Here is a 25,296-nt window from a genome sequence, read left to right as displayed (position 1 = left end):
CTCTTTTAGGTTGATTTTGGTAGTCGTATAGGATAGATTTCAGTGGAGTGTAACATAATCTGAGTATTAACATTGTGTCCTACTTTATACTGTAATTCTACATTGTGGATGCTAGCATCATGATATATTTTTCTTTATATGTTGACGCTACTACCTTTGTGCTTTTATTCAATTAATGTTTGGAGTGCAATATTTTTACACTGAGTTATTGATACAAATTTACTCAAGTAAAAGATCAGAATTTAAACAGGCATAAAAGTATTGAAAAGTAGCATGAGGTTGTGTTTTGTATAGCAGCTTTATGCAGTCTGTTGTTCTGCCTCTGACCATGAGATGGAGTATGTGACCTACAGTGCTCATTTGTTCCCTCTCTTCTCTCAGCGGGATCACCCCTGGCTTCATATGTCAGTTGTCTGCTGCATCAGTATCGTTTCTGAAGTGCTCTTTTAAGATACACACAAAAATACACACAATACTATAAATACATCACTCTGCCACAGAAACTATTGGAATCACATTATTCTTTATTTTCAGATTCCTCTGAACTTGGTCTTGCACCCAAAACAAACTTACATAAATGGTCAAAACATACATGAGTACATTGAAGTGTTTTATTTTAATGTACAGGGAAATACTTAAAGTTCTTTATAAAGGCTGATCACCATTAAATACTGTATTTTCAACAGGATTTCAAAGGCGATGTTTGAGGCGTCTCACAGGTTTTATGATACACACATTTTATGTTATCAGCCAAAATATGAATGTACCTTTCAACATATAGCTCCGTTATTGTGTCTGCTTTAAGGTGAGACCCTGCAGGTAAAAACATAGTTTTTGTTCAAGCACTGGTCAATTTAGAGACTTTTGGCTAATTATCTTCAATAACATGTCTGCTTTCATACTAGTATAAATAAAAGATCAAAAATGTACATTTAGGTGTTTATTTCACTAAACCTTGTCTGTCTGCCTTTTTATATTTATCCTGTCTTTAACAGACATTATCTCGACATAATTTTTTTCAATACTGTGAACTAACAATCTTAACTTCTAAAGGACTTATATGAACTCAATTTTCCATAATCATTCTTAGCACAATTCTGAAGGTGACTACAGAAGGATTTGTTCATTTGTTGTTAATTGTCTATTTCTGATACATTTTCCTCTTAAAAACGTGCCAAAAAAATTCATTTTTAAGACTTATACATATTATTTTTTTGATTTATAAAATGAAAAAAGGCAGTACCCAAAAGCTGTTCCATAAAAACTTTGGACAGTCATGTTGTAAAAATGAAATAAAGATTGTAACCCTTAACCTTTAAAAAGATGCAAATTTACACATAATTATTTTGCCTATTTAGTCAAACATTTCTCCAAAAAATTGTAATACAAATTTTTTTTTTTAAACATAAGTAATCAGCTGGCAACGTTTCATGATGATAACTAGAAGTTAAAAATGTTACCCTTATTCACCTGCAGTGTCTCGCCTTAAGAAACACTGAGCGCAACAGACAAAGAAAACAAGTGTAACAATGATATAGAAAATATACTGTTGTTTCTGTCAGGCAGAAAACATCAACATCAAGCTCATATCAACTGACTGATGACACGGTGAGGTCTCTGATAGGTTGGATTTGTGTAAAGTACATATATACAGAAAAAACAAAACAGTTAGAGCCAAAACACTATAATGGACATTTAAAAGAAGAGAGATGGAAAACTATACAGCACTGTTCATCAGCACTGTGCCCAAAGTCTCAACATTTTCAAAGAATTTCCAAACATTTCAGAAGCTTTAAATATGAATTGTTTTACCATGGTAAAGGAGATTAAGGCCACACAGTTGAATACACTGTTTGCATATTGATTGTAGTAACTGGAGCAACTCCATTTAAAAAAAAAATTTAATTGTAATGCTGCTTTGCACTGACAAAGTGTTCATCAGTAAATGTCTGGCAGCTGGCTGTATTTCCTGTCCCAGTATCCGCCCGAGAAGAGCCAGTCCTGGGAGCTGGTGTGGGGGTTTGGTCCCTGCTGAAACCACCTGAAAGCACAGCGGAGACAACGCCAGTGTTCATTTGGAGCTCCCATCACAGCGACCACAACTCAGATAAATTAGAGAGGGACAGGGAGAAGGGTCAGGCATGCAGCTGTCATGGTTAGCTAAAATGAACCTGGTTTTATCTGGTGTTACGAGGGAAACGCTTTGTGGGACAGGGCTCTGAGACAGACACGATTTAATAGAAACACTATAAGCAGAAGGCCACACAATCACATCACACACACTTCAGGCACAAGGTTCAGACAGTGAGCAGCATTCTAACCTCGGGCCCAGGGCAGGATTCCTTCACATCAGAGATTGAGGAAGCCACAGAAAAACAAGACAGACCCAAGAATAAAAAAAGAGAGATTTAGTTTGAGCAGCAAAGTGTGAAACCGTACTGTAAGAGATGATAAACATACGGCTTCAAAGACAGAAACTGTACATTTAGCCATAACCATGGCAACTGCATTTTAAAGGTTAAGTAAATCAAACATCAACATCTGAGAGAACCTTCACACTTTGATAAATAAATTGTTTGACATTTTGGGAGACACGCTCGTTTGTTTTTCTTAGATCAGACGATCAACATCACTCTCATCTCTGTGTTATAACAATGAAGCTGCCACTAGCTTAGCTTAGCATTAAAGACTGGTAGCTTGAACCTATTCAAAGGTAACAATATCCACCTATCAACAACTCCAAAGCACACTTACCCCATTTCTAGTCTTTGACAAACTCCATATTCTATGCGATTAAATGAATTTCTGGACATTTTAGTTAAAGTTAAATGGTATAAATCCCAGCATGAATACATTACGATTGAATACAATATCTTATTGCCTATTGGTTTGAACTTGGATGAAACCCTGTTGAGTAAAGTAAAGCGTGTGAAGGAGAGTGGGACACTTCACCTCGTCTTCCACTCATCGTCAGCTTTGGAGCGGTTCTTTCGCGCGGCTCTCTGTTTGTCCTCCAGCCTTTTCTTCTCCTCGCTGGCCAGGTCTATTAGAAAGACAACATTATTATTATTGGTGGTGGAATCGGCTTTATTTCCACTTCCAGTCTCTCGCTGCTTTAACAACACCTTACCGATGTCCCCGTTCTCCATGGCTCGTACGTCCGGCCTCAGCCTGCAGTCTGTCTGAGGGATGGCTCCCTCCATCTCCTGACGCATCTCGTTCAGTTGCATTGCGAATGTTGTGAAGCTGTACATCTGCAGTCAAAAGGAGAAAATACTTGTTATTTGGTTATATCGGAACATCACAAAATGCAAACACACATCCGGATAATAAGGGCAGGCTCTCTTTAAAAAGGTGCACCGAGGAACGTTGAGCTTTTGTTAATTATTGCACCGCCTTTGGTCAAAAGTGGTAGTGTTTTTTTTTACTATGCCAGCTATAGTTCCAGGGTGAGGGACCCATGACAAAGGCATGAAGAAAAACTATATAAAAATAGCATTCTTTGCAGTCATGGTCTCGTTTGCTGTTACATGTCATTTATGATCATCAGAGGAAAAATAAGACTGTTTCAGAAATACTTAAAAGTTCCTCGAAGCACCTTTTAAGTTCCAAAAAGAAGATGTTACACACATACATACATGTAGTTGCTGGTGCTAAACACAAAGGAATATTCAAAGAAAGTAAATTCCGACAGCTATATTCTACCAAAAATAATTTGATTTGAAAAACACACACACACACACACAACGTTTCGGCTGACAATTTTGACCCTACTCAGGTGTATGTTAATAACGGTGACCCATGACCCTTATATAATTTTGTCACATCACATAAGTAGACTCAATAAACATCCATTTAAATTCTATGTAAAACAAAATCAACAAAAAGTTCAGGCTCTCTTTGAAAAGACCTCGACAGAGTTGTCCGGTCTGGGTGCAATCCTCCACAGCAGCTGGCTCCCAGGAATCATCTCTACAGTGTCAGCGGGCGCCGGAGAGGGAACCACCTCTTGACCATCGCTGCAACCCTGAACACCAGCACAGATAAGGTCTAGACATTAACCGCGCTCTAAGCAACCTTTTACAGTGTGTCTGAATTGAATAATGGATGGTCGCAAGGATCTTTTATTCGACATGAAAAAACGACTGTATTATTCACACACACTTGTGAGGAAACACTGCATACCCCCTTGCTGCCTTTTCTCTCCTCCGCCCCCTTTTTGTCGTTCTTCTTATGCGCTTCCAAGGCTGCAGGGTCGATGACATACATGCACTCCGTCCACTTCCCGTAGAGAGCACACAGCTTCTTTTTGCTTTTGGAGAGCACACACACACACACACACACACAGACACACAGACACACACACACACGCACGCACGCACGCACGCACGCACGCACGCACGCACGCACGCACGCACGCACGCACGCACGCACGCACGCACGCACGCACGCACGCACGCACACACACACACACACACACACACACACACACACACACACACACACACACACACACACACACACACACACGTTACATTGTGATGTCAGTCTGCGCTTCAACAGATAAACACATCCTGTTCTTTTAGCCAAACAAATTTTCCCTAAAATGTTAATTGGCGCTTTCATGTGGTGGCTTCACACTGGCACAGTCAGACCGAAATGAAAGGTTCCCAGTTAAAAAGGGGGATTAAACAGCCACAGCCAACATCTTGTTTATCTCATCTCTCTGCTTGTGCAACATGACTTCTGTTATTTCATTGTCCTTTCACGTGTTTGGTACGTGTGTGCTCAACTCATGTTGCCCCTTTGCTCCTGTTCTCGTGGTCACACTCACGTCTTTCTGTCCAGTCATTCGTGCTGAGTCATTCAGTGCGTTTACATGCAGACTCATAATCGGGTAAATAAACTTCAACAGGACTTGTAAAATGCATGTAAACACCTTTATCCGATCTACTTCGCACACAAATCGGCACATTAACGGACAAGCAAAGTCGGATAAGAACACCTAGATAACTCGTTCATAGTCTGCATTCTCTCTGCATGTATACATGCATATATGCATATCAGAGATCTCGTTCTGCGCTTGCTCGTGAATCCCTGCGGAGGATTTCACAAGGAAGTGGAAGGAGACGACGTAAAAAATAGTATGTATCCATTTTGCTTGAACCATCTGCCACCTTTTTTTGTTTATCCCTGTGTCTGCGTCAGTGACATCATGTTGCTGCCTTGTCCCTCAGTCTTTTTACTTGCACTTCTCAACTACTTTTCTTTCAACAGCTGGTTGTTTGAATTGATAGTTTCAATGATAATTTAATTTTGGAAAGTAAGATATATGAATCCCGTCTAACTTAAAGGTGCTACGAGGAACTTTCAGTTTGTGTAAATTCTTGCACCCCCTCAGGACAAAGGCGGTAGTGTTTTTACTATGCCAGCTGTAGTCCCCGAGGGAGCATTCCCATGACAAAGGCATAAAGAAAAACTATAAAAAACTATATATTAGTTAGTTAGTTGTATGACATGGACTGTGTTCCCAACTCATACCGGCGAAAACGGACACACATGACGTCCTCCGGAGATTAATAATACATTTTGTACAATATTACCCCTCGGCATTCAGGACAACAACAAAAAGGTAATAATGGAGGATATCAGAGACTCGAAAATGATTGGAAGAACATTGTGCATCAGTATACGCCGTACCTTTTGTCCAGAATGTATCCTTCAACCTTGTGCAGTTCTTTGCCAAAAAGGCCACATGGTTTGAAGTTCAGGCAGCACCTTTCACCAGTTCTGTGGTGAGAATAATAAGAGGAAAAACAGCACATTATCCTCTCACTCACTAACTCACTCTCTCTCTCTCTGCTGGCTGAGTCACACAACACTTCCTCATCTGCTCTGTCCATTTTCCTCCTTGTTGATCAAACTTCCTCAAAAAAGTTCAGCAGCAGAATCAGACTTGATATATACTGAATGTAAGACTATGCTCTATTAAACCTGATACATAAGTATAGTGTCAGATACACAAGTCCAAATATTGAACTATTCACAGACTGTGGAACACTTTGTCCTCTTACCTGTGGTTGATCACCTCCATACTTCCATACTGCTCAATCCACAGCTGGCCCACAATAATGTTGTGAACACAACATGTAGGATTGGTCCATGTGTAGGATTCATTGTGCCTGCAGAGAAGTCAATGATTTTAAAGGTACAGTGTGTGAGTATTTTGGCATCACTGTTACCAGCTTTGGGTTTGGGTTTGGTTAAAAAATGGGTTATATTATTTAAAACGATTTAAATTATTTTATCTCTGGTACGGTGTCTTTTTCTTATAGTGGTGAAAGTCCTAGATTTCTACACCCGTCTCTTTCCCTCCCATCCGAAGACTGTACAGAATATACATGGCCTTCAAGGACAATAATCTAGTTACTAAATATGGCATCATCCGCCACTGCCTCAAGTCTTTCCACAATATCAAATGAAGAGGTGAAGATGTATTTAGTTATTAATCATAAAGTACTTCTTCTTCGCAGTTTGTCCATTCAGTACTACTGTAGAAACATGGTGGTGCACCTATGTACAGTAGATATAAAACGCTCATTCTAATGTAATAAAAATAATAATAACTTTATTTTCAAGCAATCACATACTAATTCCATTTCTACCCAGTATGTTCTGAAAAACGCCATTTCCCTTAACACACTGCACCTTTAAGGGGGATAAGATGCCAAATCGGTGTGGTACTTTCAAGGATTATGCACAAGTTCTCAATATGTCAATATTTATTTGACTTTCTATTATTTATTGATTATTTTTAATAAAAATATGTTTTGAAAAGAAAATGTCAAAGTCTTACTTGGGCAGCTCCAGCGTGATAATGCCTTTCGGCTCCGCTTCCACACTCTTGCCCCAGAACTTGAGTTTGGGGTAGATGGATCCATGAAACACAAAGTCTTGCTTCAGGCCCTCGGCGTGGAAGGCGCTGACTGGAGGGTGGTGGCTGACCTGCTCCGATATGAGCCTGAAGCCCAGATCATCTCTATGGGGAGTGGTGGGGGAGAGAGAGAGAGCATACAACAGTTAGAGGACACCTACTCAAGTCATTTATTTAGTATGTACCTAGTAGTGGTAAACGTGCCTTCTCACCCACTTACCTGATCAGCTCATAGGTTTCTCCCAGCAGAGGGTTGAAGGGTTTGCCTGTCCGCTCCCACTGGGAGGCCACAGCGGACACGGCAAACGCAGCCACACACTGACAGCAGTGGACACACACACACACACACACACACACACAGACAGACAGACAGACAGACAGACAGACAGACAGACAGACAGACAGACAGACAGACAGACAGACAGACAGACAGACAGACAGACAGATAGACAGACAGACACACACACACACACACACACACACAAACACACACACACACACACACACACACGACATTACACTTTGGGGCAATTGAAGTAATTTGCACATGATATGTCAAGGATGTTTCAGAGCAACCTACCTTCATCCTCTCAACAGAGTCTGAGCAGGTGTTGGCGCGGTGGATGAGGTAAGTGTGCTCCATGTATTCAGTCAGACGCTGCAGGAAGCTGAGTGGCTCGTTGAAAATAACGGGCATCGTAATCTTGGACAGCTCCTAGAAAAGGAAATGAAGAGGATCTGAGGGTCCTGGTTTCATTACAGCGACACAATCAAAGTTCCTTAAAGGAGAAGTAAGTGATATTTTGTTGTTAATATATACGTGTTAAATAACTATATATTCATACAGCAATCACTTAAATAGTATGCCCAGTTCATAACACTGGTCTCCCAGTCATTCAGCTTTGCTCTAATTGTCAGATGAAATTTCGAGTATCCCGCTCGTTTTATCCAGTCAGGAGACAGAGCGCTATATAGAGGTGGGTGAACGATGACTCGCTGCTCTCCATCACGGCACTATCTGACGAAGACGGCAGCGCGTTCATGTGCTGCTTACTGCAGTCACTGACAGGAAGTTAGCTAAAAGGACCGTATAATTCTCCTTTAATCTAGCAAGATTTTGAGAGTAAAATAATCATGTTGAAAATTGAAAAGGCCTGAAAAAGAAAATGACTCCTCAGACATCGTGGAAAAAATCTATATGTATGCTGCTTTGGACAAGTGTGTCTGTCAAATAAATACATGTAACTGTATCCATTGTAAACAAAGCTTTAGAAATGTTAAGCTTTGAAAAAAAGATTAACAAGCATAACAGGATTTCGACATTCCATATGAAAGGATTATGGTGCTTGAACTCTTTCATGGCCTAATCTGGAACTGCATAAAATGTACACATGCAGTGATAATCTACACACTGCTCGGCACATTACATCTACATAATATTGCAAAGTGCGACATATCATTCTCACCATTCCAATGCAGTTCCTCAGGATACTCCAGATACTGAAGTCATTTCTTGAAAACATTGGTGCGGGCAGGCTGGTCCTAAAAACACAACACAAATATTAACACAGTGTCGTATTACTTCTGCTTGTCTCTTTTTTTTTAATGCATGGACTTAGCGCTTCTTAAAATAAAAACGTTTAATCAAGAGTAAAATGTGCTGGACATATAATAGCCCACAGGCATCATCTCTTATTCAGGTCAGTACGGTCAACAAAAGCCTGTCATGTATAGTGTGACATACTGGAACAAAGCCCAGAAGGACAATCAACACCGGTGTCAGAGGTGAACAGCAGCCTTGGATCACCCATCGCCACCACTTACACTCAGGCAGCAGCAAAGACAGCCGCGTTAAACTATCTGAGTTACAGGTCGCAGTTTGGATAGTAATTTAAACCATTTGAATACAGTCATATTCCATCCAGAGCTGCCTAGAGAGCCCTCAGCCAACTTGAGATCCCTCCGCAGATCGACTACTGCGTGGGACGTTGACCTTATCAATATTTAACAGCTCCAACACAGAGCTCACTTCTCTCAATGCAACTCTTTCTTTTCCCCTTTTGCCGGACAGGACTAAATTATTCACACCATGAAGTGGAAAAAGACCTGCGCATGGAGCACATGGAAATTAAAAAAAAATAAAAAATAAAAAAACACACAAATGTAACAGCCTGACACTCGTATCTGGGAAAAATGACAGCGACCATAAGACCCTGGTGTGAGGAGACAAGGCCCTTTTGTGTGTGAGTGTGTTAGGCTTTTGATGAAAGGTGGAAAACAGCACAGGGGGGGTATTTAGCAAACTGGCACAGTATTTAGCAAACTGGCGGGGGGAGTCTAGCAGCGCTGACCTATGCTTTGTGATCCCATTTGGCTGAGCTTGGTCCTTGTCGCCATGGTGATCCTCCTGCAACATGCTGGCAGAGCTGCCGCAGGGGCTGCTCAACATGACGGAGCCTTCGTCCTCCTCCTCGTCTTCCTCAAAGGATCGGCTGGCCACCGTCTCAAAGCCGCTCAGCGAGACCTCCGACTCAGAATCTGATAAGAAATGGGGCACACGGAGACCACAAACTGTTTTTAACAGCTAGTTCTGAATTAAAAAAAATGCTTACAAGTTGCCAAGATGTTAGATAAAACATCGATTGATGACGTTTATAGCTTTACTAAGTCATTTGTGGTCTCTTTATATGCTTCTCTGCCATGTCTAAATAGTTTTCCATTTCATGTCACTTCCCGAGTGCCTGCGTGATTCTGGCGCCAATGTAGGGGGGCAGACAGTAGAGACCCCAAATAGTATTTAGAGAAAAAGTGTAGTCTAGTCGAAGTCAAATTTAAGTTGAGGGGTTGTGAAAAAGTAAAAAAAATAAAAAATAAAAATCATAATCAGTCAATATTAATCAATTGCACAGCTTCGTTTGAATATATAGGACCAAACACATGTATCATCTTTGTTTTCTAGTTTCCCTCAAATGTTATGACACCATGCAAGGCTTTTTCTCACAGCAAAAACACTCACTCATGTGCAAAAAAAAAAATTAAAAATCATTTCAACACAACCAAGGCAAAACACTTGCGCTGAGGTCACACCTTGAAGGCAAGACCTACCAAAGACATTCAGCGGCAGGTAGAAGTATTCCAGTGTCCTAGAGAGAGGGTGAATGAAAGCGTGAGCCTGGGGAGCCCCCGTCACAGAATCTATCTCCCCCGTATAGCGCTGTGTGTGTGTGTGTGTGTGTGTGTGTGTGTGACAAGCCGCCAAACTCACCAGACACAGCGTCGTGGAACTCATCCTCGCTCAGGGCGCTGTGCGGCGACGAGCCCTTGACGACGGATTGCTCCAGGTCGTGGTGCTCCGTGGCCAGGGTCTGCAGCGCTTCAGACAGGATCTTGTTCTTCTCCACCACCTGCTCCAATTTCAGACTGCGCACCTGAGCTCGCCACACACACACACACACACGTGAAGACACAGACACGTGAAGACACAGACACACGTGTGAACACACAGACACACACACACGCACACACACACACGTGAAGTAACAGACACACATGAACACACAGACACACACACACACACAAAGACTAATCACTCAGAGACTTGTGAACACACATTAATTATATCTTCCACGTAACTATGGACAAAAAGGTGTTTTCACGACTACCACATCATTATTCTGATCCCTTATCACAAGCAGAATAAGAATGTGCCTGACTTTGTGAGCGGCTGTGTGTCTGTTAAGAAACACACAGCCTGTTGACTGACTGATCCTCCCCACTGCACAGGCCTCTCGTTATCAGACCCACAGAGAGAGGGAGAGAGAGAGAGACAGAGAGAGAGAGAGAGAGAGAGAGAGAGGCAGAGACAGAGAGACAGAGATGGACATGAGAGGGATGAGCCTTGTTTATCTGTAATGGAGCACAGCTGCCTTGACGCCTCCGCCGTCTCAAATGGCGTCGCCCGGAGAACATGATTCCAGCCAAGTAGAAGGGGATCACATGACGGTCACGGGGCCAATGCACTCTGATATGAAACCACCTTTAGCCAAACCGCACTTAAGGGGTTGATCATATGAAGATGTTCCCACTCACTGTCAAGCTGAAAGTCTTACATCACTGCTTAGTTGAATACAAAAACCCACAGAAGATGTAGAGTTTTTCCTTTCTCTTTTCAAATACACTAAACTGATGCTACATTTTCCTCCACAAGTTCAAAACAGGAGCCAGGAGTTGTCTAGGGGGAAGTGGGTGGAAGTGCTGTATAATGACAGGGGGCGACGACCGAGCTAATTCCCTCTGCTTGACCCCTATACACTGGCTGGTGCTAAAATGATTCAGCATCTTTCCCCTGCTGCCTCATTCATTCACACTGATTTCCAAACTAGAGATGTAGGCTACAGTACAGTTCATATGGGGAGTTGTTCCTATTGAGATGTGGCCCTATTCATCTTGAAGGGCTCTGAGATCCTGTGCAGCCTTTTATGGTGCTCTCTGCCTGCCTCTGCCAATCACAGCTCTAAAGGGCTGCACAGCTGGGTTAGGGCCCAGGCCTTGGCACAGGTGTGAGCTCTGAAAGCTGTCTGGACGGGCTGTTCAACATTCAAATGGGGTTGTCAGGGCACAGCAGCAGCAGCAGCAGCAGCAGCCCCTCCCATCTAACGATCCACGGGGAAATTCAGATATCTGGTTTGTGAAAATGACGCTGTTCTAGTAGTGGGCATGGGAGAAAACACAACCCATTTATAACTGAGACACGTTGTAATTGCTTTGTTATTCGTCTATCTGTGTGTGCAGATTACTGGTTTTAGATCAGATAGGCAGTGAAGGCTTTCATGTGAAGGAGAACACAGCCATTGTTGCATTCAAACATGGCCGTGCATCAAAAGCAGCAGCACTGCTATATATCAATTGGGACTGATCTCCGTCTAATGCGATGTTCAGATAGTAAAGCCTGGTTATTAGTTTTTTTTATTACTTTTATTTGATTAGGACAGTGCATATTAATCAACATGTCAGCAAAGCATCAATGTAAATATGCCGGAGTTAGCATAAATGCTAATTCGCATCCGTAGTCCTAAGGAAAGTCATAATACAATACATCAATATATAGCTACATGAAACAATTTTACACAGTTAATTCACAACTAGCTAAAATACAGTTTTACACTGACACCCAATCAGTATAGGCGGTTAGAAAAGACAAAAGAAACAAAACAACATCAGGAAGAAAAGAAGAAAAGAAGAGAAAAGAATTGGAATGGTTCAGAATGGAAATTAAAGACACTCTTGCACTGAGCTTTTTAGTGTTGGTGGAGGTCTACGTTTAGAGCTTCAGCCTTCGCTATGAGAGAGGGGATTATTATTAAGTTGAATATTAAATGAGCTCTCTTTGATATCTACGCTTCATCAGTGCTTTATATTCAGCCGCAGCACACACACTTACTCACGCAAAACAATCTCCCAACGTTTTCTGTTCTTGATACATTTTTTACATCTTCGGATTCACCTCTGTAACATCGTCATACCTAATGCTCACCTTCTGGTCAAAAACGCATAACTACGTACACACCTATACGAATTTTTATACATTTGTCGGGTATTTTCAAAACACAAATTCATGTCCAGCTGTTTCATCCACAAACATTTTGTTCAATTGATTTGCCAGAATATGACAAACAAAGACACAAAGACCAATATAATGTTGCATACTGCGACATTCTGCTGCAGTGTCTGAGAGCAGACGAATCAGAAGGCAGTCAAGTGAAGTCCCTGCTGTCTGCCTCTGTGTTTCAATCGACAGATTAGTACTACTGAGGCCTGTTTCAGGTAGCTGGTTTTAAATACTCTGAGTTAAATCCTGTGCTCTGAGTTGGTCAACTCAGAGCACAGGGTTGACGGGCAACTCTGGGTTTTCGGTTTCAGAACAGTGGATCAGCGTTAGGTTAATCAACTCTGAGCATGTTCACTCTGGGTGGAGCATGTGCGTAAAAGCCATCGTCAATGGATCGATGATAACATGATTCACCATGGAAACAGAAGAAACAAATGATTGATCCTCCCACTTCTCCACTTCTCAAAAAAGAAAAGAAAAAAAATCTCCGCTCCTCCCACTAGGGTTAGAATTATTAACGAATGGGTTTATGGTATGGAGAAGAATTAACGGGGATATTGTCTAATAACTCTGACCTAATCTCCTCTGCAATTCAGAAAAAAACAGAGCAAACATTTTTTGTCAAGAGAATCATTTTGCTTCCGTAAGAAGCCATAGTCTATTTTAAAAAGTTACGCATATCAGCAGTAAAGTATTAAGCTGGCGCGGCACAGCATTGCTGACAGTGTTTTATATTCGCTGTATAATATGTTGGCAAGCTATAGCCTAATACTGTGCAGTAAACAGACTGTCGCTTCTTTTAAATGGGGATTGAAAGACATCAGCGTCAGACACATTAGGTGACAGTTTCCATTGAAGAGCCCGATTTATTTATTACCAGATCCATTTTCCTCAAGTGATCACAGTTTAAATTATTATATAATTTTTATATTCATATTAGGCTATATAACGAGGCTCGTCTGTGACTTTAGGATCGCACAAGTGAACAGTAACGATCGCGTGCAGCCGCATGGTTACATGACTCCACCTGACATAAATCTGTTCGGTGACACAGACGTTAAAAAGCATACAATACAAATAGGTTTATTAATCTGAATGTAGAGCATGTTCACGATGTGGCCGCCTATATGAATGGACCGAGGGCTGAGAACAAGGCTACTGATCAGATCAAACGTAAAATCATCAGTACATGATAAAAACATCCCGATGGAGATTTCTATGGAGTGATTTTGCTTCAAACTATACAGGGACGCGTTGTGACAGTGACTCTTTCTTCAGTCGGCGCTGCAGCGTAAAGTGAAAACAAACTCAGGATAGGTCTAACCACCTCCCGAGCAGGTTAGACCCACGGCGTATGTTGCCGCAGTAACTGACTCTCGGTTGCGCTGAACCTGCTACCTGAAACTGAAAACCCAGAGTTTCCACTAACTCAGAGCGAACAAACTCTGAGTTGCCTCAAAACCAGCTACCTGAAACACGCCTCTGCTGAACACAGTGTCTGTCTGAATTACTCCCATCTGTTCATACCGTTACTACCATCGACCCGGACCCTCACAGGGCAGAGCCTCCCCCACTAAACAAGATGGATCTTGTTGAGTGAATCACCACTGTGTGCTCAGTCAAGTGCCGTATTTGAATTAAGCTTCAAATTATTACAGAATTGATGTACAAGGTTGGCACCTGTTGCGAGCTCTACACGCTGTCATTTATTCTACTCCCTGGGAGGGATTGAATCTTTCCTCTGTATCGTTCCATTATAATCAAACCGATTGAATCACACATAAAGGGAAAAAAATCCATCTGAAAGCTCATAATCACTGCACTCCACCGCACTGCTTTCATGAGGAGGTATAAATTGTGCCGCTGCCTCCTTTTGAAAACACATTTTGTATTTACATGTTATTATTTTTACAAAGCACATCACTTTATATGTAAGGGTCACAGACACTTGAGGATCCCGCTGATTACAGTATTTATGGAAACATGTTTTTCTTCCTCAGAAGATGGTTACACATGTAAAAACATGTATGTGTCTTTGCAATGAGCTGGTTACATAATCCATTTTATTCAGACAAACTTATAAAACAGCCTGTGTGCTGCTATGAGCTGGGTGAGATCAAAATGTTGATAATCAGTGGGTTAATACACTGTAATAGCTGCTTAATGCTGACACTTACCCCTTCCTGTCTGGAGAGGAGGCTGAGACACACACCCAGACTGGAACTGGTCTGGCTGGACAGCTCGCAGATTTCTTGCATTTTCTGCAGTACGTCTGATGGAAAGCCTGAGGGGACAAAGCCATCCACGAGGGACCAATGGCCAAAGTCAGTTTAATAAGCTGTTAGCTCACACACAGCACAGCACAACCTCCGAGGACAGAGGCAGAATGCTGCAGACTCCTAATCAGGATGCGTTCAGACATGTGTAAGATCTCTTTCCTCTGTTAAAGCTATAGTGCGTAACTTTTACATGTAATAGAATGTCGGTTACATTTGAACCAACGCCAAACAAGTTGACACAAACTCGATTAAGCCTATCAGCTCCACAAAGCGTTTACAAACTGGTGTCGCCCCCGTCCGACACTGGCGCAGGAGCTCAAGAAGAGCCCACATAATGTTTCAGTTGTTGATTCTACTGCTAAGAAACCTGAACGTACAGCAGAAGGTGTTTAAATCCCGATGTGCGATCACCGAAGGCTTACCTCATGTAGATGCGCCGACAGTGTTGCTGCAGTAACTCACAATTCCTCATGGGGGGGTGACAGAAGTTACACACTATAGCTTTAATCTATGACAAGATCTTTTTTTACCTTGTGCCAGCCCACTATGTGTCAGCATGGACAGGAAAGTGGCCACCTCCTCCTCCAGTCTCTTCTGGCCAGCCTCTGCTGCCTTGTGTCAGAGAGATGAGAGTGGAACACAAATGAACAAAAGCAGCGAGGAGTGGGAGGGAAAACGCAACGGATCATTATGCCGACATGCTAATTATGGATTTATTTGTGTAGTTCTTGACACCTGCAGCGAGTCTGTCAGCTCCCCGAGTGACATCACTTCCTCTTCCTCCTCCTCTCCCTCGCTGCCCTGATCCTGAGAGCAGTAGTGTGTGCTGTAGGCAGAGTGCTCTTCCAGCGCGTCTAGCCATGCCTGGAGGACAGTGGCAGATTCCACTTTGGTTCAATTACGAAAGAATCAACATGCTTCCGGATCATTTAATAAGGCATGACTTTGGAATTACAAGCTCGAGTATGTTTGGCTGGTAAGTCTCAAGTCAAAAAGCAACTATTTTTTTTTTCGGATTATCAATGCTTACCACAATTGCAAAAACCACATGAAATACTTTATTATTATTTTTTTTAATGAACAGATTAAAGCTGCTGTGAATAACATGAGAACATTAAAGATTGTTTTTTTTTTAATCTATTTGGAATAAGAATAAATGAGTTTGTTGAATTCATTTTGGAATTCCAAATCTAAATTGCCATTTCAAACAATGTTTTTCTTATCAAAGCCTTTGGGATTTACTGATCAAATCTCAAAGGCTGTGATTAAAAAAAAAACATTACATTTGTGGCGCAGCATAATGGCCTGAAGCGACTTTGGAAAGCTTAGGGAGTATTTGGGGTTTTAGACGACATATTTGCAGCCAAAGAAGGTGTTGTGTAGGGGCTGTGATGGAACAGTTGCCATGTCACAAGGCAACACCACACACCTACACAGGCAGGCTATATAATGTGTGGTGGGCAGCGAAAATAAGTACTAAATAAACAGCTATTTCAGAGTTGTTTGCCACTTTCACTCTGTATGTTCTTACTACTTCTCTGACTGGTCACATAGAATCATTCCTTATCACGAATGAAATGACTAGCACTGTAATGACCAGGCAGCATGGTGCCGACCGGAAGCTGCCACACAGCTGAAAAGCTCAACATCAACCTAACAAATCAAGATTCAGTTTTGATAGCTCGAATGACTGAGGATTTTGAAGCGCAGCGTCCTGCTTTGTTCACACACACAGCGGATGAATGACAGCTGTGTGGCCGACTGTCATTTGAATTTGCAGGTAATATTGTTTATCAGTAAGCTGTCACAAAAACATCTTACTTTATTCTATGTAAACATCCTCTGGTTTATCTTTTTATCTATCACAATAGACACATGACAACATATCGATATGTATAATCTTAACTATTTGAATAAAATTCCAATAAGAATGGGCTTATAAATAAATGATGTGTGCGTAAAGGATCATTTGCATTTGGCTGCATGGAGAGAGGCGGAGAAAGCCGCTCGTGGATACACTAATTCGTTATATAATGAAAGGCTAATTTCTCTCATCTGCATTTGATTCTGGTGCCAGCAGCTGCAGCTGGAAGTGTGAGTCCGTTTATGGAGATTTTGCATCACGGTTATGTTATCAATTATTCATGGATTCAGGACAGCTTGGACAGTTTATCTCCCTACAATATTATCATTTATTTTTATTGGTCACCTCAGCTTCTTGCCTTCAGGTCTCAAGTCAGAATCTTTGGTTTGACTTTGTTTGAATTCACATGCTCAGGGTGTAAATATCTGAAGAGAGTTATGATGCAAGATAGTTGGAAACACACTATTATAGCAAACATAAATATGCATTTTAATTTGCATTGTTAGTAAAACATTATGAATGTTATTACCAGCACAAAAGTTTTTGAGTCTTCATTCAGACAAATTACGTAGCCAAATTATAGTATGTGTCCAAATGTCTTGGACACAGGCTCCCTGACTGGTGCTTCAAAGGCCCAAAGTTCAATCGACTTTTGAATAGGGCTGGGTATCGTCAAGGACTTCGCGATACGATACGTATCACGATACACTGGTCACGATACGATATATCACGATATATTAAGTATCTTGATATATCACGATATATTGCGATATTCCATAAACAAGTTGCCTTGTCAAACATAACAGCACAATATATTGATAATTGCACAGACAAATGAAGTCAAAACTGTTTCATTCACAACTTCCTTTACTATTTTCTTCCTTTTTTTAAATTTTGGCAAATGATCAAACACTGCTGCTGCTGCCATAACATCAAAATAACAAATCCAATTCACTCTTGTACTAACTGTACAGGACACAATACAAATGAAAACACATCAGTGTGATTTTGTGACACAGTGAATCTTAAGTGTTCTAAACAAAGCATATAGTATCCTAGAGGCTCAGGCCTCACAGCAGACATGGGTTTGAATCTGACCCGTGGTTGTTCTCTGCATTTCATTCCCTCTCTGCCCCATTTCATATCTGTGTCTCTGCACTGTCAATAAAGCCTTGAAAAGCAAAAAAATAAATAAATAAATCATAAAAAATTAATTAAAAAAATATCGATTTTTTGTTATAAAAATCGATACTGATAGCGCGAAACTAAGTATCGCGATATATCGATATTTCAATTTTTTGACACAGCCCTACTTTTGAATGACTTACCATTTTCAAGGGTCATAAAAAACATGAAAGTTAAAATAGACCTTCCACAAAATGTTAATAATCATTCAAAGCGGACCAGGAGACGTTTGATATTGCACATCAGAGGAGAAAAGGGAACGTACTTTTCTCGTTGCCTCCCGGTCAGTTGTAGGTGCTACTTTGAAGTGATGCACGCTGTCATCGAAGCACTTGAGAGTGAAAGAACAGTCGTCTCTGGCTCGGATCTGGGAAATGAACAACATCAAAGCCGTGTCAGAAGTTATATATACCCAGACAAACATTCTACACAGCGGCCATGAAGATGTGAGTGTAGTCGGCGGGTTCCAATGGACGGCTTACCAGACAGTGAGCGTGTGTGAGGGACTTACAGCCCTGTCTCCTGACACCTGCGGCTGCATCCGACCTTCATGTGAAAGAGACACAGGTGAGGTTTTTTTTCTCTCTTTTTTCAACACCTTTTCAAAGGAGACGGATTGCTTCTATTTTCAAACTCATCCTATCTGTCACTTCCAGCACCTTTCTCTAAACAAAGGCTTTGCCGTGCTGCCCCATTTATCTGCTGCTGGCGTCTGATGATTGACAGCTAAGGTGTGAGAGAGAGGGCACCTACTGTTTGGAGTACCAGGACAAAACCCCGTCTTGCAGGACGACCCAGTAGGACCGCCGGCCGAAAAATCTGGAGCTCTGCAGAGATCACGCCAAGAGAAGAATCAGCGGTCTGATTTAACAGTGATTTCTGACATTGTTCTGTCTTTTTTTTCAGATTTTAATGGAGGTTGAGACAACAGCACCTTGTCAAAACTCAGAAAATCACAAATTTGACAACACTCGAGCTGCATTTAGAAACACATGTCAAGATACTACACTCGCACGCACGCACGGACGCACACACACACGCATGCACACACACGCACACACAAACACAAACGAACAGCGGTTGAGTTACGCACTGACAAGCGTGTGAGCGGATTTTGTTTTCCAATTACACACGCACACACACACACAAACACAAACGAACAGCGGTTGACTTACGCACTGACAAGCGTGCGAGCGGATTTTGTTTTCTAACCGATTAGCTCAGGAGGTAGTGAAGAGGAAGTCAATGTTGAGGGTTTCCCAATCCCGCGGTCACGTAATTAGGAAGCTGCCATAATTGCCAGTTTGTAAATAGCACTCATCATATCAACATCCAGGTGGTAATTACTGCTGGGACTATATCAAGCGGTGGAGTCATAAATATTTGGTATGCATCATCGGCATGTTGTATGTGGGAATGTCTGATCATCATTTCAAGGGGTTGTTGCTTGTAAAGGAACCTTAAGAGAATTGCAACAGAGGCTTCTTTCAGCATCGTGATTTTAAGTTGCTCAGTTATAACTTATTATTTAACAATGGAATTAGTATGAACAATGGTCACTAGCTTTTTATTTGCTAGTGGCTAGAAGGTTTCATTTCGGACATGTTGACACACACATGCAGGAAAGCACAGGTGTGTTTAATAACATGAATGAACACTGCGCTAAGGTTAATAAGATTTTACCTTCCAGAGGAGTCCCTCGTACTTCTTGACATGGCGGGTCAGACCCTGACAAAGAGGGCACAGGCCAGAAACATAGAGAGAGTTAAAATCCAAGAGCCACTCAAAGTCGCTTTAGGAAGCCGGCAATCATCTGTGCACTCACTCCATTGACGCTGCCTTCAAGGAGCTGCTTCATCGCCGTGTCACTGGCCAAGTCAAACACTGTCTGCCCTGTGAGTGGACACACGAGACAAGTGGGGGACTTCAGTACAGATACAATAAATAGGTCAAATGTGTACAGAGGGGAGAAAACACTGCTTGGGCCATATTTAAAGGCTAGTGACAACTATTTTAAAGAATAATTTGTGCTTATGCCTCTCGTGTTATCATGGTTTCTACATGTTCTGTGTTGATGATCATTCAAGTCAAACAAAACGACAATGGTGTGGTAAAATGTTAAACTTTCTTTATACTTGAAAGATGCTTTTTGAGACTCACTCACTCAGATGCCATTTCTGTTGGAGGAAGGACCGGATATGGAAATAATGTTTAAATTGTCTTTCACTCAACACCAGAAGGACTATTTTTGGTCGCAATCAGCAGCCTTAAAATAATAAGGAGATGTGTGGTTTGCTAAAGGAAAAGACTAGAGTTATTCCTTTTTTTGGCTGGGGTTACAATTTTAAAACCCCCTCCTCTGCTTTGTCTGTGGCTCACTGATGCGTTTTGGATAGCTTTTTAAACAACAATAAAGCTATTTGGCACAGAGGAAGAAGATAAATCAGGCTTTCCTCTTACCATTCTTGTTGTGGATGTTGGGGTTGGCACCGCTCTTGAGCAGCTTCAGGGCACACTGCTTCTGACCTCGATAGGCTGCAGAGTGCAGCGGAGTGTTGCCCAGCAGATCTGTGCAGCTGATGTCTGGAGGCTTTTTCCTGCTGAGCTGCGGCGAGACACACACACGCACACGCACACGCACACACACACACACACACACACACACACACACACACACACACACACACACACACACACACACACACACACACACACACACAGGGACAAGAAACAGATGGATCTGTCAGGTCCAAAAAACGTCCCAAAGGCCTTCATTACCCTGCTAAGGACCCCGCTTTGGTTTTAAACTGGCAGTTAATTCAGTGTGTTGGAAGACTGTTTTGCTATATGGATTTCCCCTAATGAGGCGTTCATGTACCATTGTGTTGTTGGCACAGAGAATGAAAGCTTGTAGTCGTCTGTGTTCTTGCCCGGACTTGTGAACATGTGAAGAGATTTGAGAGTCTTACTGTCAGATCATGGATAAAAAAAGACTTGTTGACCCCAGCATGCTAACATGCTCAATAAACACAGAGCAACGCTTTGGTTGATGGGATATTATGTGATTGTTAGATAAAACAAAATGAACACAAGATGATGAGGTGATGTCACAGTTCATCCTGAGGGGAACATGAATGTCTGAACCAAATTAAGAAGCAGTCCATCCATTGGTTGTTGAGATACTTCACCTAAAACCCACCAATATGAAGCTCATAATGGAATGAATAGAAAAGTTGAGGAACCTTCAAATGTATTAGTATTAATCCTCTGGGAACCATGACCGTCTGCAGAAGATGATGACATTGTTATCCCTTATAGTCATACCACTATCATAGTTAATAAATGTGAGTTGAATGCAACACACAAAAACCCCCAAGGTAAATGCAGAAATGATCTGAGAATATTCTCAACTATTATTGGTAGTGTAAGATTGTAGTACCCGTTTAAGAATCTGTAAAAAAAAAAAAAAAGTGTCTTTCATCCCGCACTAACCAGCTGTGTCAGAGTTGAAAGGTCTCCTTCTCGCGCCGCCTCCAAAAGTTCCTCCTCGAGTTTCCTCTCCTCCGTTCTCTCGGCCGCTGGTGTCAGTTTTTAAAGAGCAGAAAGGTGTGGGGGATTTCAGAATATAAACATTTCATAAACAACTTCTATTCAAAGATGTTAAAACATTAAAAAAACATGGAGATTGATTATAATATGTTTCCAAGAAAATGTCACAGATGAAAACGTGTGTCGCTCACCTTCTAACATGCCTCTGATCTCGGCATTTTGAGTGACATCTTTGGGAATCTGTGCTGTCCCATTGATGACAGTAGCACATGCATCATAGTGCAGCAGCAGCATGACAACCTCCTGATCAACACGTGATTGATTGATTGATTGATTGATTGTTTGATTGATTAACTGAATGGATGAATAAATAAATGCATGCACAATACCACACCCTCAACAAACAAGAGAAGCAAGAAGCTTAGAAGTTTAGAGGAATATTGATTCAGGTACCTTTCTTCCTGTGAAGGCGGCTTTGTGCAGTGGCGTATCGCCGATATTATTGGGCAAGTTAACATCTGCCCCCGCCTGCAGGGGGACAACACAGATGTGTTAGCCACGCAGTTATTTGAAAGCAAAAATATTGAAAAACGCTTTTAAAAAAAGAGAAGTTTTACCTTCAGTAGTTCCTCCACTACATCTTTGTGGCCAAAGTAACAGGCCAAGTGAAGCGGCGTCCATCCCAGGTTAGACTTTTTCTTACCTGACAAAACGGTACATGTAGCCGTATTACACCACACATACTGGAATTGATATCCCACCCCACACACACACACATACTTGTTACTCAGGTGGTACCTTTGCAGTTTATGTTAATATCTGCCTCCTCCCTTATCTTGGACATGAGCAGCCTCTGAATCCCAGACAAATCTCCATTCCGGGCGAATTGCAGGAACTGCTCCTCTGGGTCCAGCTCCTCCATGGATCCTTGTAGAGGGGAATGCAGGAAAAGAAACAGTGGCAGCATGAATTATTTTTTTTGTGTCACTCAACTTTAAGTAAAAGAGATGTTTTTAGAAAAGATACCCAGTCTCTGAAAAGACACCCACTAGCTAGGAGTTTTATGATTATTACTTATCACTGAGAGCTAAATGACAAAATGACAAGGACACTGATGAGCCTGTCGGTTTATCAGAGGAAGCAAAATGGTTTGATTCCATTAGAGAACTTTTTTTTTTAAAGATATTTTTTGGCATTTTTCATGCTTTATTTGACAATATGAAGAGACAGAGGTGAAATGGGGCAGAGAGGGGACATGCAGAGAACCCGGGTCTGCTGCTGGGCCCGGCCCAGGGGGGGACGCCTTACCTACTGAGCTAAGGGCGCCCCCCCATTGGAGTACTTTGTAGGAAAACTTTACAAGCACAAGTACCAGTTAAAGTATATGAATAGAGGCGAGGGACTCTCAAGAGATAGACACAAACACTGCTGATTTTAACCAGTATGATGTTTAGTATCATTATGCAGGTATTTGGTCATAAACCAAATATTTGGACACATCAACATGTTGACCTAAAGATAGAACTAAATTACTTCAAATACTTGTTGAGATTAGAATAAAATTAAGGCTGGACGAAACTGGTAGGTCTGTCGACCGACTGACTAACATCACTAGTGTACAGTGTGTCAAGCAAGCTCCAGAAAAACTGGAGCCTACATTTCCCATAATGCAACCGCCTGGTAATAAACACCCTCCAGCTTCAAATACCACACCTCAAGTTTGTAACATAGGCTTTTTGCTTAAGGTCAGGGTTTATATGTTCAGTTTAAATTGTTTTTAGCACTTAATATAACAAGTGAACCAAACTGGAAGTTTAAACTTGGGGGAGTGTACCTTTAATGTCACTCTACAAACCTCAAGTTCAACCCGGGTTATGTTGCTTAAGAAGTCATAGCTCAGTCTTTAGGAAAAGTGGTTAAAAGTCAAAAAAGTCTGTTTTGTCAGATGGTGTAAAAATGAACTGTCAAAGGGAAGGAGAAGAAAATATGACTTATTAGAAAAGAGTAGCAGTCACCAGACACAAGTCCTTCCTTCCCCCTTTGTACAGCTCAGTCCACATGACGTTGTGTGTTTGCATCAACCGTTGGTATGCTGAGACGTCAAAGAGAGAGCGAGCTCTGTACAGTGTGACGACGAGTCACGTGGAGTGATTGAACGGTGGAATAAAACACAGGGTGCTGAGAGGAAAAACCTAAAAAAACAGGTTTACCTTGGATTGAAAAGCATGTGACATTAACGATAACTCAGCCTGTCTTTCCACTGCACGCGTCAACATGTAGGACACTTCAAAAATCCCTCCACACACTCCTCCAAAATGTATTTTTTAACAGCATAAAACAGCACAGCAAACGGTACTTCGCAGAGGTTCTTCTATTATACTCAATATATTTAAATTACTGTCTACTCTAAAATTGTATTTGTTATATTCATTCACGTTAAAGCTGATTCCATTTGAGCTCGTACAGGTTTATGTTTCTAATGTCAAAATTCACCGTTGGTCATGATTCTTTAATAATTAACTTTAAGGGATCTTTTTTTAAATGATTGATAATGTGTTCATTGGAAGAAATGTTTTTAATATACGCTATATACGTTAATTATTTCTATGTTTAATTATGGATATATCAATATCTGTCTGGCTTTGGTAATGTCTTATTCTTTGTGACTTTGTGGCCTTGTGATATTTCAGAAGTCTTATCAGCAGTTTCTCCAAACATACATTTCCCCTCTGAACCACTCACATGGTTTCGTTTAACACTCTGTTTGATGCCCAAAGGCAAGAAGTAATGATCCATTATTTGACATCGAGAGCATGAATCATCCCACAACCCATTAGATTTATCTGGTGACCCTTTGGAGGGTCCCAACTCCTAGGTTTCAGAACAGGGCTATAAAGGTGCAGTCACCGATTCTGGAGAACGCTTGCTGTCAAAATCAGTTTGTCAAATTCAGTAATATCTCCTTACGATCCCCTACTTGTCCATACTTTATGTGCACTTAAAGACAATCTGGTGTTCATACACAGCATAGGCTCTGTACACTGGTATGCAAACAAAGGGGGCCCACCTTAGCTAGCAACATACAAGTTTACAGAGCCTAGGCTGTGTGTAGGCTACTGTTAACACACTGGATTTTCTTTTCAGCGCATAGTAGGCTACAGACAAATAGCGGATTGCCAGAAGATATATTCACTGATTTTGACAAAAAGTTATTTTGACAACAAGCATTCTCCAGAATCACTGACTCTACCTTTAGCCTTACTTTCACAATGCACTGGTATGTTATACTCCAACGATCAGTATTTCTTCCACCACTTATTGTCTTGTAAAATTACACTTGCTAGTCTAGACTCTTCCCACGTGACATCTAAATATGTAAAAATCCGGTCCTTAGTGATGGCAGGTTCCTTCCCCGAAGCAGCTGTGACCAGGTGACATCACATGAAACAGAGGCAGACAGCCACACACTTACTGCTTTAACTAGTCCAGTCTGGTCCAGCTCGGTTCGGTTCAGTGAATTCCAGTCCCCAGGTCTCAGAGGACAGATCTGCTCTCATTCGGGTTCTTTGTTAGGCTGCATGTGATGTTTTAAGCCCCTCTGAGCCGCCCCCGACACATCACACTGTCACACACACATACACACACACAAACACACACACATTGTAACACCCACGCTGTCAGGGTCTCACCATCATTGTATAGCCTATAAAGATTATCACACACCAACACACTCACTTACACACGGGCCCCGTTTATTCTTCTTAATTGACGCTGAACTGAACGATGTCGAAATACAGATGTCTCACTCACACACACCTCTGTCTTCTGTTTACACTCACATCAGCTGATCTCCGTAGGGCGGAACTCACGGGCACGG

General features: G+C 41.6%; 1 protein-coding gene across 2 annotated transcripts; it reads right to left on the bottom strand.

Moving 5' to 3' along the window:
- Window positions 1-593: 593 nt before the first annotated feature.
- Window positions 594-25,247, bottom strand: LOC307254733 (oxysterol-binding protein-related protein 1-like). Of its 2 annotated transcripts, XM_080033220.1 has the most exons (30): window positions 25,159-25,247; window positions 24,892-25,041; window positions 22,218-22,346; window positions 22,037-22,122; window positions 21,873-21,947; window positions 21,611-21,722; window positions 21,363-21,448; window positions 20,331-20,475; window positions 19,696-19,763; window positions 19,554-19,598; window positions 18,624-18,697; window positions 18,353-18,416; window positions 18,136-18,237; window positions 15,557-15,685; window positions 15,352-15,433; window positions 14,720-14,826; window positions 10,200-10,362; window positions 9,286-9,472; window positions 8,401-8,476; window positions 7,515-7,649; window positions 7,155-7,252; window positions 6,857-7,039; window positions 6,075-6,182; window positions 5,701-5,790; window positions 4,186-4,312; window positions 3,911-4,027; window positions 3,131-3,254; window positions 2,953-3,043; window positions 2,322-2,342; window positions 594-2,041 (listed from the first exon to the last, which is right to left on the bottom strand). In XM_080033220.1, exons 3-30 carry the CDS (start codon window positions 22,339-22,341, stop codon window positions 1,939-1,941), a joined length of 2,922 nt encoding a protein of 973 aa, XP_079889346.1. In that variant the 5' UTR covers window positions 22,342-22,346; window positions 24,892-25,041; window positions 25,159-25,247; the 3' UTR covers window positions 594-1,938. The 2 variants fall into 2 exon arrangements, with proteins under 2 accessions (XP_079889346.1, XP_079889347.1); XM_080033221.1 differs by lacking the exon at window positions 2,322-2,342.
- Window positions 25,248-25,296: the final 49 nt, after the last annotated feature.

The sequence above is a fragment of the Ammodytes marinus genome, assembly GCF_949987685.1.
Source record: "Ammodytes marinus genome assembly, chromosome: 8".
Classification (NCBI taxonomy): domain Eukaryota; kingdom Metazoa; phylum Chordata; class Actinopteri; order Uranoscopiformes; family Ammodytidae; genus Ammodytes; species Ammodytes marinus.
The sequence above is the reverse complement of the archived record's forward strand: the minus strand, read 5'-3'. Positions and strand labels throughout refer to the sequence as shown.